This window comes from Coregonus lavaretus, assembly GCF_964263955.1.
Source record: "Coregonus lavaretus genome assembly, chromosome: 38".
Taxonomy (NCBI): domain Eukaryota; kingdom Metazoa; phylum Chordata; class Actinopteri; order Salmoniformes; family Salmonidae; genus Coregonus; species Coregonus lavaretus.
The window spans coordinates 16,161,821-16,185,623 of NC_140025.1; the positions used below are offsets into that span (position 1 = coordinate 16,161,821).

Here is a 23,803-nt window from a genome sequence, read left to right on the forward strand (position 1 = left end):
TCCGTTGGGCTGCCAGATGGTGAAGCTTGATTCATTACTCAAGAGAACGTGTTTCCACTGCTCCAGAGTCCAATGGCGGCGAGCTTTACACCACTCCAGCCAACGCTTGGCATTGCGCATGGTGATCTTAGGCTTATGTGCGGCTGCTTGGCCATGGAAACCCATTTCATGAAGCTCCTGACGAACAGTTGTTGTGCTGACATTGCTTCCAAAGGCAGTTTGGAACTCGGTAGTGAGTGTTGCAACCAAGGACAGATGATTTTTACGCGCTATGCGCTTCAGCACTCGGCGGTCCTGTTCTGTGAGCTTGTGTGGCCTACAACTTTGCGGCTGAGCCATTGTTGCTCCTAGACGTTTCCACTTCACAATAACAGCACTTATAGTTGACCGGGGCAGCTCTAGCAGGGCAGAAATTTGACAAACTGATTTGTTGCAAAGGTGGCATCTTATGACGGTGCCACGTTGAAAGTCACTGAGCTCTTCATTAAGGCCATTCTAAGGCCAATGTTTGTCTATGGAGATTGCATGCCTGTATGCTCGATTTTATACACCTGTCAGCAACGACTGTGGCTGAACTAGCCGAATCCACTAATTTAATGGGGTTTCCACATACTTTTGTATATATAGTGTATTACTATACAATCATTTCATAGATTTGTTGTTTTATGCACTTTAGGGTGGGTGTATATGGTGGATAGTATATGGCCTACATGAACTAGTAAGTACTCAAGATGTATCCAACTAAGATAGATAAAGTTTGTCTTACAGGGTAAAATAATAAAAACAGACATACACAGAGGGTCAACACTTTTGGGTGCGCCCCTGCCCCTACTGCGGATGGAGTGGCATTCTGTAAAATATGTAGCATGTATGTGTGTGTGCGTGGTCTCACCTCTTTGGCCACGGTGTGCCAGTGCAGGTGGCTCTCACACATGTCCATGCGCTCCTGGTGCAGGAACTTGCACTTATCAGGAACCAGCAGGGCATCACTGACAAACTCCCCCACTGCAACATACACAGACAGAGCCAATTAATACACAGACATAAGAACAAATAAAAAACAACAGCCAACAACAAAATAACCACTTTTTACTAATTCAAATAGGACAAAAGCACACATACATTTCATCTCCATACACACACACACACGTGTGAACCGTCGACCCCACCCACACACCCCCTATGCACACAGGCCTCCCCCCACCCCCCCCACACACAGTGCATTTGTACCTAGGCATCGGTAGGGCACCACGATGTGCAGGTGACTGCGGCACTGCTTGCGGCCCTTCTTGCACCAGTTCTGGATGCTGACTGGCTGGTTGGCCTCCACCACATTGGTGATCTGCAGCTCAGGGTACACCTGGGAGAGAAGAAAGACGGTGTCTGTCTATCATCATCATCATCATCATCTCCTTTCACCCCCCCATCCCATTTTCTATCTATGATTGATCTCTCCCTCTCTTCCACATCATCACCCATCTGTCCCACCATCCGTTCACAGGGTGGTGAGCACTCTCTCTTTCGCTCTCTCCCAATCACTGTTCATCCACATCCTCCCATCTGTCCCTACCATCCGGTCACAGCCCTCTCTCTTTCTTACTCTCTCCCCCTCTCTCTATATCCCCCTCCCCCTCTGTTCATTGTTCTCGGTTCTTCTCTAATCCACCTCTCCAAGTATTACTTCTCTGTTTCGCTCCTCTCATCCAATTACTTCACTAACTCACTCCACCCCTCCTTTCCTGCCTTTAAATTGGTTTATCATTTATCCACCGTTTCCCTGACCCAATTCTTCTCAATCTCCATTTTAACAACAGCACTACTCTCCAACTCCTCTCTATGCACATTCCTTTCTGATGTCTCTTTCTCTCCCTCCCTCCCTTTAGTTTTTTTAATTTATTCATCAAACAATTCAGAGTTCAACTGTATTGTGCCATGTAAATTAATTACATTTACTTGAGCTTGAACCCTCCCTCTCGCCCTTCTCCCTAACCCTACCACCTGGCAGTACATGTCTCTTCTTCCCTACTCCCTCTCTCTTCCGCCATGTCCTCTCTCTCTCGCTCCCCCCCCCCCCCGGGCAATATTGCAGGGTGCCGATTTGGCTCTTGATCCTTCTCCTTTAGCTCCTCCCTCCCCCTAACGCTACCACCTTCCGTTCCCCCTAGCTCCTGGCAATACGTAGCTCTTGATACATGCCTCTATCCCCCCCTTCTCCTCCTACCTCCGGGCAGTCCTGGTTGATGCCAAAGCCACCCTTTCTACTCCCTCCTTCTCTTCTCTCCTCCCTCTCCTCCTACGAGTACTGCAGGATGCCGATACATCCCTCTCTCATTCCCCTCCTTGTCCCTTCTCCCCCATGTGTGTTCTCACATTCCAGTATTTTTGCATTGCATTTTGTATTATAGTGTATTGACAGCGTATAGGTCCCGTGTGGCTCAGTTGGTAGAACATGGCACTTGCAACACCAGGGTTGTGGGTTCGAATCCCACGGGGAAACAGTACGAACAAATATGAAAATGTATGCACTCACTACTGTAAGTCGCTCTGGATCAGAGGGTCTGCTAAATGACGTAAATGTGTATTTAGTATGGTGACCTAACAAAATAAAATGGACATTAAAGTAGCTTCCTCTGTAGCTTAGTTGGTAGAGCATGGCGCTTTCAACGCCAGAATACTACTACTACTAATAATAAGGTGGGTGCTTACATTTGTCCTATTTCATACATGTACATGTGCATTATACGCATGTTGGAATTTCTCGGAGAGTGCCATTATTGATGGCGACCCTGGAGCAATTAGGGTTAAGTGCTTTGCTCAAGGGCACGTCAACAGATTTTTCACCTAGTCGGCTCAGGGATTCGAACCAGCAACCTTTTTGTTACTGGCCCAACACTCTTAAAGGGATACTTCGGGATTTTGGCAATGAGGCACTTTATCTACTTCTCCAGAGTCAGATTAACTCGTGGATACCATTTGTATGTCTCTGCGTCCAGTATGAAGGAAGTTAGAGGTAGTTTCGCAAGCCAATGCTGACTAGAGTGTAGCGCAATGACTGGAAGTCTATGGGTATCTGCTAAAATGTTTGCACGCATGACTGTAAGTCGCCTTTGGATAAAAGCGTCTGCTAAATGGCATACATTATATTATTATATATTAAGGTATTGTATCGTATCATATCGTATCCAACCCCAATCTCCATACCTCCTGACAGTACTGCAGGATGCCCTCCTTGGTGCCGATACAGCTCTTGGTGCCGGAGGGGTCCGACTCCCACTTGCCGCTCTGGACATCCACGTGCATGTTGAGCTTCCCACAGAACATGGCCACCTGGGGCTCCGCCAGCAGGCCCATCCCACCGTCCGTCGGCACCTTGAGAGGAGGGAGGGGAGGGGAGGTGGAGGGAGGAGAGACAAAAAGAGAATTGTTCATTTACTCTCGTTCTGTAGTATTACAATTTGCCAATGGCAGCTATACAGGTAGGCATGTGCGAGAAGAAGTGAGAAACCCAAATGGTCAGCAAAAAATACTTGATACAACATTTTACTAAATAGGTTATTTTCATTGAACTTGTATTTATACAGGTTACTGTCATTGTTGTTTGCCAGGGACCCTTATTCAAGATGGCAGCAGTTTCTAACATAAGCTCCACAAATAATTGGCAAATCATGACACATAGCACAATATAATACAAAGAAGGTTTAAAAATACATTTTCATAAAAAATGTAATAATGATGTAGAGATGGGATGGACAGAAGGAATAGAGGAATGGAAGATTGGAGAAAAAACTGAAAATGTGTAAGAAAGGGAGGGAATGGGGTAATGATTAAAGAAGAAAAGTGGGAGAGGAAGGAATAAGAGGAGAACAAAGATGGGAAAATAGGGGGAAGATGACTTGAGGTGTTAGCGGGGAAAAGACAAAGGGTTGAGGGAGGAGATATAGCCCCTTTATTCGTGCACTACTTTTGACCACGGCCCAATAGAGTGCCCTTTGGGATGCAGGCACAGATTAGAGTTTGGGTGCCGTTTCAGGCATTGACTTGTTACATCAATGAGGCTCCGGTGTGAGGTTTCCCCTCAGTACAGATCTAGGATCAGCTTCCCCTCCCCCAATCCTAACCTTAACGATTTGTGGGGGAAATACAAAACTGACCCAAGATCAGCGTCCTAGGGGCAAATTCACACTACACCCATCAATGGTAAAAGGAGAGGATTTCTTTGAGGAGCTTTGATGGTGAGAGAAAGGATTTCTCTACTGTAGACTTCCCTACTGAATTGTGATTGACAAACCCATAGCACCACTGCAGTCTCTTACGAAACGTCCCCAAACCTATCAAGCTTTTACACACGCACGCAGGCACATTGGACTGCATGCACGCACAGCACACACATAGACACAAACACACATGCACGTATCCTCGATATCCCACAGGTGGCAGCACTGAGAAAGAACATGTACTGTAGTATGCCAGCCTGCCAAAGGGTATGCATGCTTGGCTTGGCTCACGTGTGTGTGTGCCTTTGTTGTCCATCCAATGCCTATTCACAGGTACTAATGATATTATGTAACTGTATCGATGTGTGTACATGTATCTCTGCGAGTATGTGAGTGTGTGTTTGTGCATATGTGTGTCCATAAGGAGGTTTTATAATGAGAATCCTGTAAGAAAGGAGGTGGGGACAAACGAAAGACTGAAAGACAGCATTGTACTAGGGAATGAGAGAGAGAGAGGAGAGAAAGAGAGACTGTTTGCATTGTGTTTTTCTATAATCTTGTTAGTGGTTTGGCAGTAAAACAAATGTTTGTGAAGTCGAGGATGACATACTGTGAATGGACTTGATTCTCTTCTGAGCTAATGCACAATGTAATCCTTATCCACATACACACACACACACACATTCACACAGACACACGCACACGCCCATTCATATGCACACACACTCAGTGCACTGTGCATGCCCACATTCTGGCATGCACGTCTACACACACAAAAACGAACTCACACAAACACACACTCGGACAGATCAGATTGCAGTGTAGTTCTATGAGGGATGGATGTGTCGCCTAAAGAAATTCATGTCCTTAACGCCAACCTGCTAGGCCACATGCCCTAGCGCCATGCAAATCCCTCACACACATACAGGTTGTGAAATCCTCTCCTCGGTCTCTTAGCACGAGGCCAGCAAAGCTAACACCCTGCCATCTGTAATGAGGGAAGTAACCTAACGTAGCAGGCGTAACATAAATGCCTGAGCGGTGTTTCTTTCTTTTTGGTCCTGACGAGAAACAATCTACTGTTGGGAGAGGTTCTGTTCAACCAACGCAGTAAATGTGGAGGAGTTAAGAAGGAGTGTCGCCTTGTTAATGTCCAAAAGCGGAAGTCGCGTCAAAGGCTCGCTTTCCATTTCCCCTGAAAACCGGATACATCCAGTTGTATACAGACCCCGCAGAGGGTGTGAGGGAGGTGACATAGGAACCGGGACCCAATTCCTACACTGCCATCTGGGAGCCGGAGAGGGGATGCTTAGGGGTGGAGGATCAACTCCCCACACAACTCTCAAAGTGCAGGGTTAAAGGGATTCTGTAAGATTCCAAGATTTAGGTCGTTTTTCTACTTACTTCGACGAACTCATGGATACCATTTTTATGTCTCTGCGTGCAGTTTGGAAATTATTGAAGTTAGCATATCGCTAGCTTAGGGCAATTGCTAGAAGTCTCCCGGTACAATAGCCAGCGCCTCTCAAAAGCAGGGAAATAGACCTTCCAACTACTCCAAAGCTGGGTGGTTGGTCATATATAGTCTTTCAAAGCTATATATAGTAATCAATATTTTATAAATTCATAAATTTGACTGATAATCATAAACGAGATAATCATAATCCACTTCCTCATTCTTTGTCCCATTGTCGTATAGAGATTGCAGTGTTGTAATATGTCTCAATGGAGCGGCCCGTGCATTCACAGACGCCATAATGCGATAGATAGAACGTTGCTGGCAGAGACATAAAACTGGTATCCATGAGTTTGTCTGACTTTGGGGATCAATAAGTGAGTCCCAATAATCTCTCCATCCTCCCAAATTGTGCACTTCCCTTCATAGATTTGAAAGGAAATTATTGGTATATAGAAACACCCTCTAGCCCATGTCTATACCAATCCAATGCTTCAGGAGGAAGGATATATTATTGGGATGCACTCAGGAACCGGGTCGAAATTCAATTTCCAACTCATAGACTGGTTGCCCGTTGATAAGCAGTAAGCACAGACCAGAGTCGTATTCATTAAGGCACACCGTAGAAAAACTTTTTGCAACGGAAAACGACAATGAGTGTTTCTTATTGGACAACTTCGGGAAGTCATTCCGCGTTTCAGTCAGTTTTTCGATTTGGTGCAAAATGATCATGACCCTAGAGGCAGTTTTGTGCTGAATGGTTAAGGTCCAGGACACTGTGCAACTGGGTGCTGGACTTCCTGATGGGCCGACCCCAGGTGGTAAAGGAAGTTTGCAGACAACAGTGGCAGGCCTGATTACCAACAATTACGAAATAGCCTACAGGGAGGAGAGGGCCCTGGCGGAGTGGTGCCAGGAAAATACCCTCTCCCTCAATGTCAACAAAATGAAGGAGCTGATTGTGGACAGCACGCCCCCATCCACAACCACGGGTCTGCAGTACAGAAGGTGAAAAGCTTCAAGTTCCTCGGCATGCATATCACTGACAACCTGAAATGGTCCATCCACACAGACAGTGTGGTGAAAAAGGCGCAACAGTGCCTCTTCAACCTCAGGAGGCTGAAGAAATTCGGCTTGGCACCTAAGACCCTCAAAAACTTCTACAGATGCACCATTGAGAGCATCCAGTCAGGCTGTATCACCACCTGGTATGGCAATTGCACTGTCCACAACCACAGGGCTCTCCAGAGGGTGGTGCGGTCAGCCCAACACATCACTTGGGCCACACTGCCTGCCCTCCAAGACATCTACAGCACCAGGTGTCACAGGAAGGCCAATAAGATCAGCAAGGAGTCAGGACCTTAGCCACCGGAGCCATGGCCTGTTCACCCCGCTACCATCTAGAAGGTGGAGACAGTACAGGTGCATCAAAGCTGGGACTGAGAGACTGAAAAACAGCTTCTACAATAGAAGTCGGAAGTTTACATACACTTAGGTTGGAGTCATTAAAACTTGTTTTTCAACCACTCCACAAATTTCTTGTTAACAAACTATAGTTTTGGCAAGTCGGTTAGGACATCTACTTTGTGCATGACACAAGTCATGTTTCCAACAATTATTTACAGACAGATTATTTCACTTATAATTCACTGTATCACAATTCCTGTGTGTCAGAAGTTTACATACACTAAGTTGACTGTGCCTTTAAACAGCTTGGAAAATTCCAGAAAATGATGTCATGGCTTTAGAAGCTTCTGATAGGCTAATTGACATTAAAGGCCTACCTTCAAACTCAGTGCCTCTTTGCTTGACATCAGGGGAAAATCAAAATAAATCAGCCATGACCTCAGAAAAATAATTGTAGACCTCCACAAGTCTGGTTCATCCTTGGGAGCATGTAATTTCTGTTAATGCATTCAATATTTTATTATTCCAGTCTTTTACCGTTCTCATTGTTAGGAGCGCACAACCTATGCTTGTGAGAAACAAGTTTTGGTTTATTTCATTCCATTTACGAGTTGTCAATTTAGTCATTGTCTTTTGTTTGGAGCACTCCTGTCAATGTTGAGTAAGGACACGCACCTGATTACACGTAGAATTAGGCCTATAGGCTACCTGGCCTGCACGCATGCATTTAAATGTGCTCAATTAGGGATCTGATAGTATTTCTGATTGTCTTAACTCAACACCACTAATGAGCTGTGGAGCTTCTCAAAGTAATGTTTTCTTCACCTCAAACAGCAAGCAAATGAAGTCTGTTTTTACATCCATTGAGAATGACAAAATCTTTCTAGCGCTCTCCCTTTTGATAACCACTCTGTGTGAAAAGGAAAAATGTCATTCTCTGATCCAGTGGAAACATCATAAAATAGGCCTACCTGATGACCTCTTATCCCTTGCACAAACAGCCTACAGCTGTGTCTGTCCCAAGCTCACTGGCGCGGGAAACTGAGGGCCCAAAATATTTTATACAATGCTGTGAGCTTCGGGCCGGACCCAAGTTAATAGTTGATACAATGTTTCAAGGTTGTTGCAGATAGGCCATGCGTGATTTATAGGATATATATATATTTTTTTTAAATCAGGATATTTTTTACCTCCAGGCTGCAATGTTTTTATTTGTTGGCTTTATGTATTTGTAAATGGCAATAGAAGTTACTTTTTAGGTTTGTATAATTTTTATTTAGATAGAATTTGACTAACCACATGACATAGTTTTGAGATACGAAGACGTTATTATAAATGAAACAGTTCCACAAAAATGTGCATATGAAAATCATAACTGGCACACAGATCAGTAGAAATGGTCAGATAAATTATCATTCCACATGCAAAAGGTTGCAGACTCCTTGTGTAGCCTATTACCGGCAACTTTAGGAGAGTAACGTCAGAATCGGCGAAAGCCAGCAGGAGGAGGATGGTCGGGTCAGGTTTTTTTTATTCTGGTTATCTTGATCTCTGGCTCCCTCGTGTGTCATTTGTGTCTTATTTCATCAAACAGTGTACGCAACCAATAAAATTTGATCTAGTAAGGTTTGAGGAAAGGGAAACTGACCCTACCCACTGGGCACAAACTGGTTTAATCAACGTTGTTTCCATGTCATTTCAACAAGAAAATGTGATGACTTTGAATTAACGTGGAAAACTGATTGGATTTGCATTAAGTCATCAACGTAAAAGGTTTTTCGGAAATTGTTGTGTGTTTTCACTCAACTTTAAACCTATAACATTTCTGTTGATTTCACATTGAATTCATGTTAGTTGACAACTCAATCAATTGTAAATCAAAACTAGGCGTTGAAATGACGTCTTTGCCCAGTGGGTAGGTCTGCAGTTAGCTGAAACATCTGCTTGTCAGTCATGTCATTTTTTTTCTGTATATTTACAGTAGTGGAAAGGTACGCCTCCCTTGTGATGTGGGGCGGCAGGTAGCTTAGTGGTTAAGAGCGTTGTGCCAGTAACCGAAAGGTCGCTGGTTTTAATCCCCGAGCTGACTAAGTGAAATATCTGTCGATGTGCCCTTGAGCAAGGCACTTAACCCTAATTGCTCCTGTAAGTCGCTCTGGATAAGAGCGTCTGCTAAATGACTAAAATGTAAATGTAAATGTGTGTGCAAGATGAGAATCTTAGTTCTGCTCTATAAGAAATCAATGGTGTAGAACAGGGTTCTCCAACTTCAGCTTTTGATACAGCCCTGCAGTAACTAACAAACCTGATTCAGCTAATTCCAGTCCAGAGAGACAACCTTTATTAGTTTAATATTTGAATAATGTGCATTACTGCAGGGCTGGATCGAAAGTCTGCACACCCATGATTGGAGTTGGAGAACCCTGGAGTAGATAGGGTCAGATTTGACACGACGCTCCTATACCCACATTTTCGTCCCAACCCAAACCATATTGCTTGGATATTGTATTTTCACATGGCTAGTTCCAGTCGCTAAAAGCGAGCGTAGCTGGCCCCATAACATATCTGTTTCCAGCCCAAAGTGAATAGAGGCATAGTTCGCTTGCCATGCCCCACTTAAATCATGCTGGAAAAAAGCAGTTAGTAACAAAAGCAGGCTGGCCATCGTCCCAATCAGTACTCACTGGAAAGCGAGCCAAAAGAGCACAGTTCAGGTTGACACAATAGTGTGAAAAAGGTTATTGTTATAGAAAGACTACGATGACCCAGTTCCACTTTGTGGCAACTGCTGATGTAAAAAGGACTTTAGAATATAATGTGATTGAAATTTGACCCAGTTCCATGCCCCCCCCCCCCTACTTATCACTTAGATGTTAAGTGTCTTAAATGTGAAGAAATTGGAACAGAGGCCTAGGTGGAGCAATCCCCAATATTGCTTTTAGACCTACCCGCTGCTCTGATGTGTGAATACTAAAGGGATATTGCTCTCTCTCCCTCGCACTCTCTCTCAACCACTTCCAGTATTCAAAATCACCTCATCTGTTTTTGCCTTGTAAATCATGTCCTTCCTCTATTCCCTCTCTTCTCCATCCCTCTGCAAACAGTTGGGGGGCAGGCCTGGGAAGCAGCCAAATCCCACTGCAGTCTTATAAATCAGACTGTTTACATTTACATTTTAGTCATTTAGCAGTTTAGAATGGAAAGGTGAAGAAAGAGAGAGAAAGCAACAAAGCGAGAGACGAAAGAGGGCGGGATACAAATGGACAATGAGGCTTTGTGCGTATGAGGTTCAAGTAAGGTGATGCACGTAAGGTGTATAAACTATGAGCCCCAGTGGAGTAGGGTGAAGTTGCCCCTAGACCCTGATCTTGGGTCAGCTTTGTATTTCCTGGTTAAGGTTAGGATTGGGGGAGGGAAAGCAGATCCTAGATATGTACCTAGGGAAAACTTCACCCTGGAGCACAAACCAGTCGGGAGAGGTAGAACAGTAATGGTTGAGGGGAAATAGTGTACACACATCTAATGGTTTTCCTAGGTGCAGGGTTCAAAACATGAGAGAGAGAAAAGAAAGGAGGGAGAGAGAGAGAAAGCGAAAGAGAAAAATAGAACAGAGGAGTAGTGTACATTATGAGAGGAGACAGGGCATTCCCTGAGCCGCCTGCTCCCTCACTTGCCTCTGCCCACTCTCATCCATCGCCTCGCCAGAATTGCAATCTCATCTATCGGCTGGCCAGCCTGCCGGCAGTAATCTGGGCGGGGGATTACGCTGAGCTGCCTGGCCGAGATATCCCACAGTGGGCCCAATCCACACTGATACCACCCACAGTACCCTCCTGCTGCTGTCACAACAAGATACTCTTCTCTAACTACTGCACCATCGAACTAGATATTGCATGTAAAGTACCCCATATAGGATCATTATGGAGGTAACATAGACCTATGTACTGTTGTCGTAAGCACACCGTAAAAGGCTAATACAGTAGACTTAAGCTTAATTTAAAATGAGGGAAATGCGGGAATAACAGTCCCGGCTCGCAACATCAAGAGTTTTCCCCCACACGGCCAACAAACAATTTATACCTGTGCAATGGTCAACTGCGGCACACCAAATGTAAAGTGATAGCACATCGGGCAAATCTCTGTTAGAATCGGGTAGAAAGGCATTCGACATGCGGCCAGACTGCTCCGAAGTCTAATTCACATATAAGTGGCAGTACTCCCCAATGTAAATCTACCTTAATCCAAAGCTTGGTACTACTGGTGCTAGCCTTACTAGCACAGCACTGGTGGAGACTGCCGTCATCAATCATGCCTTTGGCCCTGGTGCACTGCATTGGTTAATGATCCCAGTTGCACACAGCTCAACCAGCAAAATGTTGATGCCATGGAAACTAGAACACACATCATTACAATAGAGGCGGCCACCGCCTGAAAACACAGGGAAGATTTGCCTCTGTGTGCTACTTCCTAAAAAGTGAGCCATGAAACAGACAGTGTCCGTTTCTGAAAATAAAGCCAGTCAATCCTATACCCACGTATAATCTTTGGACTGCGCCTAGCCAGCTAGTGGCTGGTGCTAGTAGGAACGTACTGTCGACATGCTTACAAATCCACCATAACACAGAGAGAAGATGCCACGTTGATAGTTTTTCTATGATAGTGTGTAAAGGAAGCAGACCTGGGTATATTGCATTAACAGAAATTACCGTAACCAAACAAACATTGTGGATTAGAAATTATGGAAATGAATGGTAAATGTACTACTGGTGATACTGGTGTGCCATCCCTGCGGCCTCCGCAATTGATTAGTCCACTGAGACGTGTGTCAATATATCCGTGCCATAAAAATGTTTTTTTTTGTTTTTTTGCAACTGCTCAACAAAAACAATTCTCGGCCGACCAACAGCCTGTCAACCAAACAATCCTCCAGTCGACTAAATGGGGTCAGCCCTACACAGGATAAATAAAGTTATTTTGATTGAATTGGATCATGGACGCATTTCAGTCGGGTGACCTCGTTCAGTGACCTATATTGAAACCAGACAAACATACCAGGTCTCTATCACACATGTTTAAGCACATATGATCTTTGCTCCGTATTGTATCTGAGAGCCACATAGACATTGTCTCAGTATTGACTCGTTTGGTTAAACAGAAAACATGCCTGGTACCTATTGTCCAGTGAGAATGTGTCTCTATGTGTGTATCTCCGTCGCTATGCTATTATTGGTGGGTCACTGACTGTTCCACTAGCTCTACCAATGGGTATAGGGTGCTTCCCATTGGTTTGCAAGGGGATCTCGAGGGTTTTGACCGGGGGTTAATTCTTCTTCTGGCTGGGTCCACCCTCTGCTTTGTCATTCTATTCACATTAGCATGAAAACACACATGCACTCATATGCATAATGTGCATGCACGTGCAGTGTTGTACATACACGCATACACACACACACACCGAAGACCAAGTGTATAATATCATTACACACTTGCACGCATGCACACACACACACTTCGATTTAATCCTCCTGGGCCCTGTTCTGTGAACCAGTCCAACAGTCCCGGGGCAACATTAATTGTGGCTGTTGCGGTGAGGTGTTATCAGAGTGTCCCAGGCCTGCCACTGGGATCTGAGATCAGATTTCAGACCTAGGGAGACCCCCTGGCGGCGCAAGTGTCGCCTGAGATCAGCAATTATGTCTGGAGAGTGTACGGACACAGGAGAGTCTGGAGAGTGTCCTCTGCCTGTCTCTACCCACCAGAGACACAGAGTGCATCCGAAATGGCACCATATTCCCTATGTAGCGCACTACTAGTGTACCACTCTATGGTCTGTTTAGCTCCCTGGCTGTGTTTGAAATGGGCTCTGGTCAAAAGCTGTGCACTTTAAAGGGAATAGGACGCCATTTTAGATGCAGCCAGGCCGTATAGAGAAAGAGAAGACACATCAACAATGACTGGGGAGGAAAGAGAAATAGCCAGAGGCCTTGTATAAAAACATTGACAGACTGACTTATTCTAGGTGCTGGGTCATATTCATTAAATACCAAAATGGGAGAAAACAGACAGAAAAAGGAAGGACCTAAACTTGTCCAATAAGAAATGCTTATTTTGCTTTCAGTTCCAAAAACATTTTGCTATGTTTTACACCAATGGAGCAGTGGTTTAAAGTAAATAAGTAAAAATGATTTGAATACTACTTAAGTCATTTTCTTGGGCATCTTTACTTTACTATTTACACTACCGTTCAAAAGTTTGGGGTCACTTAGAAATGTCCTTGTTGTCCATGAAAACATACATTAAATTAGTTTGAATATGAATAGGAAATATAGCAAAATGAATAGGAAATGTAGTCATTGACAAGGTTAGAAATAATGATTTTTAATTGAAATAATAATTGTGTCCAAACTTTGCTTTCGTCAAAGAATCCTCCATTTGCAGCAATTACAGCCTTGCAGACCTATGGCATTCTAGTTGTCAATTTGTTGAGGTAATCTGAAGATATTTCACCCCATGCTTCCTGAAGCACCTCCCACAAGTTGGATTGGCTTGATGGGCACTTCAAGCCGCTCCCACAAGAGCTCAATAGTGTTGAGATCCGGTGACTGTGCTGGCCACTCCATCATAGACAAAATACCAGCTGACTGCTTCTTCCGTAAATAGTTATTGCATAGTTTGGAGATGTGCTTTGGTCATTGTCCTGTTGTAGGAGGAAATTGGCTCCAATCAAGTGCCGTCCACAGGGTATGGCATGGCGTTGCAAAATGGAGTGATAGCCTTCCTTCTTCAAGATCCCCTTTACCCTGTACAAATCTCCCACTTTACCACCACCAAAGCACCCCCAGACCATCACATTGCCTCCACCATGCTTGAAAGATGGCATCAAGCACTCCTCCAGCATCTTTTCATTTGGTCTGTGTCACACAAATGTTCTTCTTTGTGAGCCGAACACCTCAAACTTCGATTTGTCTGTCCATAACACTTTTTTCCAATCTTCCTCTGTCCAGTGTCTGTGTTCTTTTGCCCATCTTAATCTTTTCTTTTTATTGGCCAGTCTGAGATATGGCTTTTTCTTTGCAACTCTGACTAGGTCAGCATCCCGGAGTCGCCTTTTCACTGTTGACGTCGAGACTGGTTTTTTGCGGGTACTATTTAATGAAGCTGCCAGTTGAGGACCTGTGAGGTGTCTGTTTCTCAAACTAGACATTCATGTATTTGTCCTCTTGCTCAGTTGTGCACCGGGGCCTCCCATTCCTCTTTCTATTCTGGTTAAAGCCAGTTTGTGCTGTTCTGTGAAGGGAGTAGTACACAGCGTTGTACGTGATCTTCAGTTTCTTGGCAATTTCTCGCATGGAATAGCCTTCATTTCTCAGAACAAGAATAGACTGACGAGTTTCAGAAGAAAGTTATTTGTTTCTGGCTATTTTGATTCTGTAATCAAACCCACAATTGCTGATGCTCCAGATATTCAACTAGTCTCAAGAAGGCCAGTTTTATCGCTTCTTTAATCAGCACAACAGTTTTCAGCTGTGCTAACATAATTGCAAAAGGGTTTTCTAATGATCAATTAGCCTTTTAAAATGATAAACTTGGATTAGCAAACACAGCGTGCCATTGGAACACAGGACTGATGGTTGCTGATAATGGGCCTCTGTACGCCTATGTAGATATTCCATAAAAAATCAGCTGTTTCCAGCTACAATAGCCATTTACAACATTAACAATGTCTACACTGTATTTCTGATTAATTTGATGTTATTTTAATGGACAAAAAAACAAGGACATTTCTAAGTGACCCAAAACTTTTGAACAGTAGAGTATATTTTGGACTACTTTTACTTATATTCCACTACATTCCTACAGAAAATATGTACTTTTTACTCCCATACATTTTCCCTGACACCCAAAAGAACTCGTTACATTTCGAATGATCAGGCAGGACAGCAATATTGTCCAATTCACGCACCCATCATCCCTACTGCCTCTGATCTGGTGGACTAACTAACCACAAATATTGTGTTTGTGAATGATCTCTGAGTGTTGGAGTAAGGTATCTTTACTTTTACTCAAGTATGACAATTTAGTACTTTTTCCACCACTGCCCTGGAGGACATAGAACCTTATTCTGTTTGGAATACCGGTTGGACACTATGGGAAACTAGTTCGGAAGGATATCAGTGATGACTGAATTAGATAAGACTGGAGATAAGACCGGCAGAATGATACAGAGAGACGTGAACAGGCAAGCACACGTACACATACATTCACTAATAATTAGCAAAGCAGGGCCTGCTGTGACTTAAACCCTGAGCTCATCTTTGAACCCTATCAGTGTGTGTGTGTGTGTGAGAGAGTGTCCATGCATGAGAGTGTGTAATGGTACATGTGCCTGGTCTTTGGAGTGAGTGAGTGAGAGTGTGTGTTTGTGTGTGTGTACATATGCTTGCGTGTTTATGAGTGTGTGTGTAATGCGATCTGTGCTAGTCTCTGGGACCGGATCCTCGGGTGGGTTGGGTGTGGGAGTGTGTTACAGTGATTAGAGGGCAGTCAGCCCTCGTTTCTCATCACATCCTGCCTGCCAACATTCCAATTACACCCTGCAGCAGGAACGGAAGACTGGTTGTCGTGGCCATCGCCATGACGATGACGTCTATTCCCATCTGGTCGAGATATGCTACTGTGTCCCTATGACGACACTTGACAACCTCATCGGCAAGCAATACGACTGGCTGTAACGTGACAAAATTTTGAAAAAGTCAAGGGGTATGAATACTTTCCGAATGTATGTCAAATCAAATTGTATTTGTCGCATACACGTGATTAGCAGATGTTATAGCGGGAGTAGCGAAATGCTTGTGCTTCTAGCTCCGACAGTGCAGTAATATCTAACAAGTACTGTCTAACAATTTCACAACATACAGTGAGGGAATTAAGTATTTGATCCCCTGCTGATTTTGTACGTTTGCCACTGACAAAGACATGATCAGTCTATAATTTTAATGGTAGGTTTATTTGAACAGTGAGAGACAGAATAACAACAAAATAATCCAGAAACACGCATGTCAAAAATGTTATCAATTGATTTGCATTTTAATGAGGGAAATAAGTATTTGACCCCTCTGCAAAACATGACTTAGTACTTGGTGGCAAAACCCTTGTTGGCAATCACAGAGGTCAGACGTTTCTTGTAGTTGGCCACCAGGTTTGCACACATCTCAGGAGGGACTTTGTCCCACTACTCTTTGCAGATCTTCTCCAAGTCATTAAGGTTTCGAGGCTGACGTTTGGCAACTCGAACCTTCAGCTCCCTCCACAGATTTTCTATGGGATTAAGGTCTGGAGACTGGCTAGGCCACTCCAGGACCTTAATGTGCTTCTTCTTGAGCCACTATTTTGTTGCCTTGGCCGTGTGTTTTTGGTCATTGTCATGCTGGAATACCCATCCATGACCCATTTTCAATGCCCTGGCTGAGGGAAGGAGGTTCTCACCCAAGATTTGACAGTACATGGCCCCGTCCATCGTACCTTTGATGCGGTGAAGTTGTCCTATCCCCTTAGCAGAAAACACCCCCAAAGCATAATGTTTCCACCTCCATGTTTGACGGTGGGGATGGTGTTCTTGGGTCATAGGCAGCATTCCACCTCCTCCAAACACGGCGAGTTGAGTTGATGCCAAAGAGCTCGATTTTGATATCATCTGACCACAACACTTTCACCCAGTTCTCCTCTGAATCATTCAGATGTTCATTGGCAAACTTCAGACAGGCCTGTATATGTGCTTTCTTGAGCAGGGGGACCTTGCGGGCGCTGCAGGATTTCAGTCCTTCGCGGCGTAGTGTGTTACCAATTGTTTTCTTGGTGACTATGGTCCCAGCTGCCTTGAGATCATTGACAAGATCCTCCCATGTAGTTCTGGGCTGATTCCTCACCGTTCTCATGATCATTGCAACTCCACGAGGTGAGATCTTGCATGGAGCCCCAGGCCGAGGGACATTTGGCAGTTATTTTGTGTTTCTTCCAATTGCGAATAATCGCACCAACTGTTGTCACCTTCTCACCAAGCTGCGTGGCGATGGTCTTGTAGCCCATTCCAGCCTTGTGTAGGTCTACAATCTTGTCCCTAACATCCTTGGAGAGCTCTTTGGTCTTGGCCATGGTGGAGAGTTTGGAATCTGATTGATTGATTGCTTCTGTGGACAGGTGTATTTTATACAGGTAACAAACTGAGATTAGGAGCACTCCCTTTAAGAGTGTGCTCCTAATCTCAGCTCGTTACCTGTATAAAAGACACCTGGGAGCCAGAAATCTTTCTGATTGAGAGGGGGTCAAATACTTATTTCCCTCATTAAAATGCAAATCAATTGATAACATTTTTGACATGCGTTTTTCTGGATTATTTTGTTGTTATTCTGTCTCTCACTGTTCAAATAAACCTACCATTAAAATTATAGACTGATCATTTCTTTGTCAGTGGGCAAACGTACAAAATCAGCAGGGGATCAAATACTTTTTTCCCACACTGTATGTACAGTGGGGAAAAAAAGTATTTAGTCAGCCACCAATTGTGCAAGTTCTCCCACTTAAAAAGATGAGAGAGGCCTGTAATTTTCATCATAGGTACACGTCAACTATGACAGACAAATTGAGAAAAAAAAATCCAGAAATCACATTGTAGGATTTTTAATGAATTTATTTGCAAATTATGGTGGAAAATAAGTATTTGGTCACCTACAAACAAGCAAGATTTCTGGCACTCACAGACCTGTAACTTCTTCTTTAAGAGGCTCCTCTGTCCTCCACTCGTTACCTGTATTAATGGCACCTGTTTGAACTTGTTATCAGTATAAAAGACACCTGTCCACAACCTCAAACAGTCACACTCCAAACTCCACTATGGCCAAGACCAAAGAGCTGTCAAAGGACACCAGAAACAAAATTGTAGACCTGCACCAGGCTGGGAAGACTGAATCTGCAATAGGTAAGCAGCTTGGTTTGAAGAAATCAACTGTGGGAGCAATTATTAGGAAATGGAAGACATACAAGACCACTGATAATCTCCCTCGATCTGGGGCTCCACGCAAGATCTCACCCCGTGGGGTCAAAATGATCACAAGAACGGTGAGCAAAAATCCCAGAACCACACAGGGGGACCTAGTGAATGACCTGCAGAGAGCTGGGACCAAAGTAACAAAGCCTACCATCAGTAACACACTACGCCGCCAGGGACTCAAATCCTGCAGTGCCAGACGTGTCCCCCTGCTTAAGCCAGTACATGTCCAGGCCCGTCTGAAGTTTGCTAGAGTGCATTTGGATGATCCAGAAGAGGATTGGGAGAATGTCAGATGAAACCAAAATAGAACTTTTTGGTAAAAACTCAACTCGTCGTGTTTGGAGGACAAAGAATACTGAGTTGCATCCAAAGAACACCATACCTACTGTGAAGCATGGGGGTGGAAACATCATGCTTTGGGGCTGTTTTTCTGCAAAGGGACCAGGACGACTGATCCGTGTAAAGGAAAGAATGAATGGGGCCATGTATCGTGAGATTTTGAGTGAAAACCTTCTTCCATCAGCAAGGGCATTGAAGATGAAACGTGGCTGGGTCTTTCAGCATGACAATGATCCCAAACACACCGCCCGGGCAACGAAGGAGTGGCTTCGTAAGAAGCATTTCAAGGTCCTGGAGTGGCCTAGCCAGTCTCCAGATCTCAACCCCATAGAAAATCTTTGGAGGGAGTTGAAAGTCTGTGTTGACCAGCGACAGCCCCAAAACATCACTGCTCTAGAGGAGATCTGCATGGAGGAATGGGCCAAAATACCAGCAACAGTGTGTGAAAACCTTGTGAAGATTTACAGAAAACGTTTGACCTGTCATTGCCAACAAAGGGTATATAACAAAGTATTGAGAAACTTTTGTTATTGACCAAATACTTATTTTCCACCATAATTTGTAAATAAATTCATTAAAAATCCTACAATGTGATTTTCTGGATTTTTTTCCCTCATTTTGTCTGTCATAGTTGACGTGTACCTATGATGAAAATTACAGGCCTCTCTCATATTTTTAAGTGGGAGAACTTGCACAATTGGTGGCTGACTAAATACTTTTTTTCCCCACTGTATGTACGTACAGTGCCTTATTCATCCCCCTTGGCGTTTTTCCTATTTTGTTGCATTTCAACCTGTATTTTAAATGGATTTTTATTTGGATTTCATGTAATGGACATACACAAAATAGTCCAAATTGGTTAAGTGGAATGAAAAAAATTACTTGTTTCAAAGAATATATATACAATAAATAACGGAAAAGTGGTGCATGCATATGTATTTACACCTTTTGCTATGAAGCCCCTAAATAAGATCTGGTGCAACCAATTACCTTCAGAAGTCAGATAATTAGTTAAATAAAGTTCACCTGTGTTCAATCTAAGTGTCACATGATCTGTCACATGATCTCAGTATATATATATATATATATATATATATACATACATACACACACACACCTGTTCTGAAAGGTCCCAGAGTCTGCAACACCACTAAGCAAGGGGCACCACCAAGCAACTGGCACCATGAAGACGAAGGAGCTCTCCAAACAGGTCAGGGACAAAGTTGTGGAGAAGTTCAGATCAGGGTTGGGTTATAAAATAATATCTGAAACTTAGAATATCCCACGGAGCACCATTAAATCCATTATTATAAAATGGAAAGAATATGGCACCACAACAAACCTGCCAAGAGAGGGCCGCCCACCAAAACTCACGGACCAGGCAAGGAGGGCATTAATCAGAGAGGCAACAAAGAGACCAAAGATAAACCTAAAGGAGCTGCATAGCTCCACAGCGGACATTGGAGTATCTGTCCATAGGACCACTTTAAGCCGTACACTCCACAGAGCTGGGCTTTACGGAAGAGTGACCAGAAAAAAGCCATTGCTTAAAGAAAAAAATAAGCAAACATGTTTGGTGTTTGCCAAAAGTCATGTGGGGACTCCCCAAACATATGGAAGAAGGTACTCTGGTCAGATGAGACTAAAATTGAGCTTTTTGGCCATCAAGGAAAACGCTATGTCTGGCGCAAACCCAACACCTCTCATCACCCCGAGAACAGCATCCCCACAGTGAAGTATGGTGGTGGCAGCATCATGCTGTGGGGATGTTTTTCCATCGGCGGGGACTGGGAAACTGGTCAGAATTGAAGGAATGATGAATGGCGCTAAATACAGGGAAATTCTTGAGGAAAACCTGTTTCAGTCTTCCAGAGATTTGAGACTGGGACGGAGGTTCACCTTCCAGCAGGACAATGACCCTAAGCATACTGCTAAAGCAACACTTGAGTGGTTTAAGGGGAAACATTTAAATGTCTTGGAATGGCCTAGTCAAAGCCCAGACCTCAATCGAATTGAGAATCTGTGGTATGACTTAAATATTGCTCTACACCAGCGGAACCCACCCAACTTGAAGGAGCTGGAGCAGTTTTGCCTTGAAGAATGGGCAAAAATCCCAGTGCTAGATGTGCCAAGCTTATAGAGACATACCCCAAGAGACTTGCAGCTGTAATTGCTGCAAAAGGTGACTCTACAAAGTCTTGACTTTGGGGGGGGGTGAATAGTTTTGCACGCTCAAGTTCAGTTTTTTGGTCTCATTTCTTGTTTGTTTCACACAAAAAAATATTTTGCATCTTCAAAGTGGTAGGCATGTTGTGTAAATTAAATTATACAAACCCTCCAAAAAAATAAATTTTTATTCCAGGTTGTAAGGCAACAAAATAGGCAAAATGCCAAGGGGGTGAATACTTTTGCAAGCCACTGTATGTTCCATTACTGTATACTGTCACACACACGTACACACACACACACAGTGGACTATACGTCCTCCTGCGTCACACAAATACAGGAAACCCACCCAAGGTAATGGTGGGGACAAGGAAACAGGAACTGGGAATAGCAGGGCACAGCCAAGAAACAAAGAGGACCTTTTAGAGATATTTATTTCAAAACAACAGCAGACTATAATCAACAACGCAATTTTGAGCAACCGGATTAAATCGAAGCCCAAATCAACACTTAGACCAGCACTGATTCGATTCTGCAAATGTCAGGTCATAGTTGATTGAAACCATTGTAAAGCGATACACATAATAACTCCCTTAACAGTACATGTAGCAATAAATATACATAAGGCCAATATACAGAGGGACACTGTCAAGGTTTGAGTGAGGGAAGCGTTTGCCTGTCTTAGAGAAAAAGGCAGTAAAAAGAAAGAAGAGAAATAAGGAGGGAATGAAAGGGAGGAATGGGAGCAAGAGCGGATATTGAACGAGGGACTTAGGCCTGTTGCTTCTGAAGAAAAAGTCAGTGAATTTGTTTTTTTTAAAGAAGGGAGGAATGAAAGGAAGAAAGCATGAGAGAGCAGAGACAGGAATATCTCTGGGAGGCGGCGCTCTAATTATAGCGTGGGTGCTAGGAGACGGGGGAGGGCACCTCCGCCACCAAAACACAGGAGAAGGAGGGAAGAGGGGGATAAGGAGGGAGGAGAGGAGGTGGGCAGGGAGCGTAGCTCAATCATTTCGAAGAGACCCAACAACATGGGAGAAGGAGGGATAATTGATGAGGGGAGGAATAATTGCTCAATTCCAAATCAACCCCTAGCCCCCTACTCCCTATCCACTCCTGTCGATCTGAGAGGATTGGATGGTTAGATCGGTGGAATTAATATGCCAATATTTACACCATAGCAAAATGAAGGTAAAAGTAAGCTATTACCAATACCTACCAAATTCTTTCAGAAATAATCAGATCTACAGGAGTGTCTAGGTGTGTAGCCTGAAAATACATGTTTTAGACTATTTATTTGATTGCTTTGGGAGACATTTGGTCAAGTAGGACAAGTCAATCAAGAATAAAGGAGGCTGACTGAAGGAGGAGTGGCCATTTTGTAGTCAGAGGGACTAGGGTGTAGCATAATTCCTAAGACACATGCTGCTGTGTTTGTGTATTGGCGTTGGTGTCGAGCGAGCGAGCATGCGTGTGTAACTGTCTGAGTGTGTGTCAGGAGCACGTTGCCATCAGACTTTACTATTAATTAATATATCCACGTGCGCTCAATCAACGGGTTTATTTTATTTATTTTATTATTTTTGGTCATTTAGCAGACGCTCTTATCCAGAGCGACTTACAGGAGCAATTAGGGTTAAGTGCCTTGCTCAAGGGCACATCGACAGATTTTTCACCTAGTCGGCTCGGGGATTAGAACCAGCGACCTTTCGGTTACTGGCACAACGCTCTTACCCACTAAGCTACCTGCCGCCCTTACCCACTAAGCTACCTGCCGGGTCACACCGATCACTGTCCCATACGTCGATGTACATCACATTGACCTTACTGCCCTCCCTCTTTTCTCTCTCCATCTTGCTCTTACTTTCTGCAGCTGTATGTTAACGGTGGACTATGTCTGCGTCCCAAATGGCACTGTACTCCCTATGTAGCGCGCTACTTTTGACCAGAGCACTATTGGAAAGGTGACATAAGGAATAGGTTGCCATTTGGGATTAATTCTATAAAACTATAAGCCACAGTGAGTCAACCCCCTATAACCTGAAATCATCATGAACGACCATCACAGCTTGATTAGTTTCCATCAGGCTCTTTGACTGCGCTTGGACGCTCAGTCGGATTATCACTTTCCAGGTTTGTGTGTGGGGACGTATAGGTCACACATGACTCGCCCCGGGCCACTTCAGTCACGCCGCGGCCATGACACTGACAAGTAAGACATGATGCACTGGCCTGTACAGGGCAGCGGTGGGGTTGCCATAGCAGCAGGGCTATAGGGCGCATTCCAGGTCATCATTATCGCAGATGATCAGAACTCACAACGCCTGGATTAGTGTTTAACGATTCAGAAAATACTTTAGTATGATAGAGTAGTCTTTTGAGATGTGCAGCGTGACTGCAAAAAGACGACCTGGAACACATCCATTCTCTTCTGGTTGGAGGTGGGGTCCCTGTTAACGCTCATCCAGGTTTCATTGGGGAGCATTACAATGGAGCAGCACCTGCACAGAACCACTGATCTGTGTAGATGAGGGGATTGTGAGGAGTGGGGCTTGAATCGCTTCTCAATGGAGCCCATCCTGATGTTGTGAGAGCCTCTGAATGTGGTCTGTACCAGACGCTGCTGCACATTTCATATCAGATTATACCATGATATCTTTGCTCTGTGAAGCTCTCTGGGGTCGTGTTCATTAGGGCACACCATCGCAAAATGTTTTGCAACAGAAAAAAAAAAACTGTCTCTTATTGGATAAGTTCAGGTAGTCACTCCCTGTTTCACTCCATTTCATGCCAACTGAACACGGCCCAGGGCTAGCAAAACAGCGATAACCAGCCATGGATGCTATCTGAAAGGCCAGGTTACAGCGCACAAAGCCGCCTTACACCACCATGACTGCGTGTTTTCACTGAGATGAGCTCCCTTGAAAGCCTGCCATGCCATTAAAGGGATAGGCGACATTAACTTTTCAGACAAACACATTACTTAAAGGTGAGGATGTCCAGTGTGGCTACATGGGAGAGAAAGGGGGTCCAAAAGACAACAAATCCTGAAAGGGGAGGAACATCCCAACGTGGGGAGAACACAACAGCCCCATGACAACACGACAAACGTAACATGACAATGCCATAAAGGGACAGGAATTTCTGTCTGGCAGGCAGAAAAAGGGGCTTAAA

General features: G+C 44.1%; 1 protein-coding gene across 2 annotated transcripts in view; it reads right to left on the reverse strand.

Moving 5' to 3' along the window:
• LOC311111971 (amyloid-beta A4 protein-like) overlaps positions 1-23,803 on the reverse strand; it is a 40,927-nt gene that overhangs the window by 14,745 nt on the left and 2,379 nt on the right. For both annotated transcript variants that reach the window (XM_084154916.1, XM_084154915.1), the window contains exons 2-4: positions 3,202-3,369; positions 1,231-1,360; positions 893-1,005 (exon numbers count right to left, since the gene is read on the reverse strand). In XM_084154916.1, coding sequence (XP_084011042.1) covers positions 893-1,005; positions 1,231-1,360; positions 3,202-3,369 — 411 coding nt within the window. The remainder of the gene's footprint in view (positions 1-892; positions 1,006-1,230; positions 1,361-3,201; positions 3,370-23,803) is intronic.